Source organism: Osmia lignaria, chromosome 2, assembly GCF_051020975.1.
Source record: "Osmia lignaria lignaria isolate PbOS001 chromosome 2, iyOsmLign1, whole genome shotgun sequence".
NCBI lineage: Eukaryota > Metazoa > Arthropoda > Insecta > Hymenoptera > Megachilidae > Osmia > Osmia lignaria.
Window position 1 is genome coordinate 1,769,364 of NC_135033.1, and position 4,957 is coordinate 1,774,320.

Genomic DNA, 4,957 nt, shown 5'->3' on the forward strand with positions numbered 1-4,957 from the left:
GAGGATGTAACTGTATCCTTTATGTGTCATTGGCAAGGGTCCAAGAATGTCTAGGGACACCTTATCGAATGCGTCTGAAGGAGTGTCTGTGATAACCATTGGCTCCTTATTCTTCATCCTTACTAGCTTGGTTCGCTGGCAGCTTATACAGGATCTAACGTAATCGGTAATTTCTTTTTTCATGTTTTTCCAATAATACTTGTTCCTGATTCTAAGGTAAGTTTTCCTGATACCTTTATGTCCTGCGACTGGGCTTTCATGATTTTCCCTAATTATATTTTTCCTTTCCTCTTTAGGTGGAATTTGGACCGTTCCTTTGCAGATAGTGATGTTGATATTAGAGTCTGCAAAGACTATCTGGAGAATTGCTTTTAAACCCTGTCTATTTGGCATGCTGCACTCCTGGATTCCTTTTTGGAGTAATATTTGATGAAGAATTTTAATTTTCTGTGGTAATGTTTCTCTAGATTCTACTATTATTCCAAAAATTAATCTATTTTTGATTTTATATTGCATGATGTTACTTTGTGGTTTAGAAATTTTAATCTTTTCATTTTCCATAAATTGTCTTGATTGTATATCTTCTGGTTGTCCTTCTTTGTTAAGAAATATTATTGCTGTGCCTTTTTTCATCCATAGATGGTCTTCGGTTTCTTCTATTTTTAATATAATTGGTTTATTGCTGATTATTTTGGGTTTTATTTGTTTAATTTTTGGTGGTTGATTTTTTTCTTTTTTAATTTTGATGGGTGTAATCGGAGCTGATAGAGTATCGCTTGAAGTCTCTTTATCTATTTTTCTTTTTAGTACTGGAGATCTTCCTCTTGTGCTTGAAGAAGAATCGATTTTAGGTGGTTCTCTGAAAATGTGTTTTGGTATAATTGTTTCTTCGTTGTATTCTTCTATTTCATCTCCAATTATTACTGGTTCCCTATTTATAGGTCTTTTCTGTGGAATGATATATTTTCGATCCTGTGGTGGTTGATGTACTTCTACAATGACTTGCTGTTCATTAGGTCTTCTTTTCTTTCTGATCTCTTCAGAGGAATATATTTTTGGATTTAAATTTGTTCTTTTTCTTGGTTTTGGTGGCTCTTCAGATATATCTGTCTCATAATATTGAGATTCATCTGAGCTTGTATAATCCTCTTTTACTCTTTTCTTTGTTGCGTTGTCCTCTTGAGAAAAACTTCTTTCTCGTATCCTGTCTTTCCGATATTTTTTTCTTGTTTCGAATTCTGAGGAATCGTCTCGTGGTCGTGTTAAATGTTTATGGCTTATTTTCCTTTTCTTAATATCCCGTGAACTAGATGAAGTTGTTGGCCTTGGTCTTCTAGGATATTGATGCCATTCTTTCTTCTTTTTGTGTTCTTCAGACTCAGTCGTAGTTGTTGGTCTGAGTCTGGTAGGATACTGGTGTGATTCCTTTTTCTTTTTGAATTCTCTTGATTCTGACGTGGTTGTTGTTTGTCTTGGGCGAGTGGGATATTGGTGCCACTCTTTCCTTTTCTTGTGTTTGCCCGATTCTGAAGTGGTCGTCGTTTGTCTGGGGCGAGTGGGATATTGGTGCCACTCTTTCTTCTTCTTACGCTTCTTTTTTGACCCAGACGTAGACGAATGCAGCCTCTTAGCATGTATTTGCAGGGCGTTTATATCTTCGATTGGATTTCTCGAAAGAGCGTCAGCGTTTATATTTTGTTTGCCTGGTTTGTACTTTATTTCATAATCGTACTCGCTCAATCTCAATTTCCATCGCATGAGTCTCGATGTAGGATCTGTGAGACTATTTAGCCAGATCAATGGTTTGTGATCTGTAATTAGATAAAACTTCCTGCCAAATATATATGGTCTGAAGTGATTTACTGCAAATATTACAGCAAGTAATTCTCTCTCTGTTGCGGAATATTGCGTTTCCGGCTTATTCATTACTCTTGAGGCGTAAGCTACTGGCTGATCCTTTCCTATCTCTCCTTGACTTAGGACTGCTCCTACCGCTGTTCCGGATGCATCAGTGGTTATATTAAATGGTCTCTTAAAGTCTGGATATTGCAGGATCGGTTCTTCGCATAGTACGTTTCTCAAGAATTCGAAGGCTTGCTGCTGTTGGCTGGACCACTCGAATTTTTGTTCTTTCTTCGTCAGGTCGGATAATGGCTTGGCTATCTTAGAGAAGTCTTTAATAAAACGTCTGTAGTATCCGCACAATCCCAGAAATTGTCTAATGTTTTTGACATTCTTAGGAATGGGGAACCTCTGGACTGCTTCAACCTTTGCTGGGTCAGGTCTTACACCGTCTTCTGTAATTATGTGACCCAGGTACGCTACTTCTTTCTTCAGAAATTGGCATTTGTCAGGTTGCAAGCATAAGTTTGCTTCTCTGAGCTTTGCCATCATCCTATTGACTTTGGTTTCGTGTTCTTGTAACGAACTTGCATAAATTACAATGTCATCGATGAACACGAATAGTTCCAGTCCTTGCAGTCCGTCTAGGACGTTGTTCATCAGACGTTGGAACGTAGCTGCAGCATTTTTCAACCCAAAAGGCATTCTGTTGAATTCAAAGTGCCCAAATGGTGTCGAAAATGCCGTCTTATGCTTGTCTTCTGGATGCATTGGTGTTTGATGAAAACTGGACTTCAAATCAAACACGGAGAAGTATTTTGCGCTTCCCACTTGATCCAGAATGTCTGTAATATTGGGTAGTGGATAGGCATCGCTGATTGTTTTTTCGTTTAGCTTTCGGAAATCAATCACCAATCTCCACAATTTGTTTCCCTGTGAATCCTGTTTCTTAGGTACTATCCACAAGGGGGAGTTAAATGGTGACGATGAATGTTTGATTACTCCTTTCTCAAGGAGATCATTTACTTGATGATTGATTTCGTCTTTTAATGCATGAGGATATCTGTATTGCTTAACGTTTACAGGCATCTCATCCGTTGTGATGATTCTATGGTAGATTTTATTTGTTGCTGGGAGTTTATCTCCATCTATATAAAATCTGTCAGCGTGCTCTTTTACTATATCCTCTACATTGGCAAATTCTTCTTGATTTAGATGGTCTGTCTGTAGTATCTTTAGAATCTTTTGGGCTCGCTCAGGTTCTTGGTGGACTGCATCTTCATCTTGTGGTGCTTCTTCATATTGTTGCAGTTCAACAGCTGGCATTTCAATTTCTATATCTTCTGCTCCAACGTTGATTGCGTATAGAAATGCTATGCCATCCCGGTTCGTGACTACAGCATTCCCCATATATAGTTGTGGGTGAAGCTGCAGTTTTGGGACAAAACCGGTTTTTATTTCTGTGTTTGACACCTTTATGGGTATCATGGTTTTTGTCCTGGATGGTATTACTACTGCTGGTTGTTTGAACGGTATTATATTGTTGTTTACGATCAATATAGATTTAGCGTAATTGATGCTAGCTCCACTGCTTTTAAAGTATTCCGTGCCTAAAATTCCGTCTTGTTCAATTGGTAATTCTTCAATAATGTGGAAGATGGATTCTGTCTCCAGTATTTTTACTTTGATGTATCCTGTAGTGTAAATGGAGCTTTTAGTTATCCCGTTTAATTGAAAAATTATATCTGTATTTATAGCTATTTTATTTGAGATTGCTTGTTTCTTAATTATATTAATGTCTGACCCTGTGTCGACCATGAATAATGCCTTTTGATTTTTGAAATTTTCGCTTAATAGTTCGACACTGGGAGACTTATTTATCTCTCCTAAGTTCAGGTATAAGTTCGCTTCCTTACGTACCTGTTGTACTTGTGGAGTTTGCTGGAGTCTTTGACTTTTGACACGCTCCTGATATGCTTTCTTTCGGCACTCTTGAATCGTATGGCCGATGTTTTGGCAAAATTCGCAAATTGGCGCTCTATTTTGTGTCCAATTTCGATTCTGCCTTGGCATAGGTTGATTCTTGTGGGCTTGATTTGGCTGCGCAAAATCCTGAGGGACCCCTGGTCTTCCTTGCTGGTCTTTAAACCAGCAGGTTTCCAAGGTGTGCCCGGACCTTTGGCAGTGCTGACAGTATTTTGCTGGCCAGTGGGCCCTCGACGTGGATTGTCTTTGGAACCTCTGACTGCAGCATACACTGGTATTGTGCCCATATCCGTAACAATTGTTGCATTGTTCGGCTGTAATGAATCCTTGCGATAATTTAACCTTCGTTAGGTTCTCTATGCTCTCAGCTTCTGCTAGGATTGCTGCGCTTATTGCATCTTCAAGACTGTCAAAATTTTGATTTCTCATCCGACTATATACCTCTTGTTTTAAACCTGTCAGGAATGCTCTGACGGTATTTGTTTCCGAGGATTGGTTGTATCTTTCAACCTGATCTGGGAACTCCATCTCGTTGCAACTCTTGATCTGTATCAAGAGTCCCGAAACGCGGCTGCCGTAGTCTACGACTGCCTCGGTCGGCGCTTGTACCATCCTTGCCATATCGCCACATAGCTGTATTGAAGTGAACAGCGGGGCGAAACGAGACTTTATTACGGCAATTAATTCTTCAATAGTGTCGTAGTCTCCGTTTTGTACCACTCTTGAAGCTTGCCCGTAAAATTTGTTCTTGATCAGCTGCACCAATCCGTACTCAGCATTTGGGGAGATTATATTCTTCGCCTTAAAACAGCTCTTTGCAAATTGATAAACAGGTATATTGCGGCCGTTGAATGCTGGTACGATGTCCGCTGCATCACGAATGCTGATCGGTCGGCTTCCTTCGGTTGATCCGCTGGCTGATGTGCCGGCTGGTATATCGGCTGTTCCGTTGGGCATCTTGATGTTTGCTTATTAATGTAATATATGTATATATGTATAACTCTCTATATCTACCCTGCTATATATATTTTTTTTTTTTCTTTTTTTTATTTTATTTATCTGTCTTTATTTTATTCTAGGCTTGACCATTAATGTCCGCAGAGATACGATTTTCTCATTACCACTCGAA

At 39.1% G+C, this 4,957-nt stretch overlaps 1 protein-coding gene across 1 annotated transcript; it reads right to left on the reverse strand.

Moving 5' to 3' along the window:
- Positions 1-3,427: 3,427 nt before the first annotated feature.
- On the reverse strand, positions 3,428-4,457 carry LOC143305510 (uncharacterized). Its single transcript, XM_076689520.1, has 2 exons — positions 3,763-4,457; positions 3,428-3,536 (listed from the first exon to the last, which is right to left on the reverse strand). The coding sequence occupies exons 1-2, from the start codon at positions 4,447-4,449 to the stop codon at positions 3,522-3,524; spliced, it is 702 nt and encodes a 233-aa protein (XP_076545635.1). The 5' UTR covers positions 4,450-4,457; the 3' UTR covers positions 3,428-3,521.
- Positions 4,458-4,957: the final 500 nt, after the last annotated feature.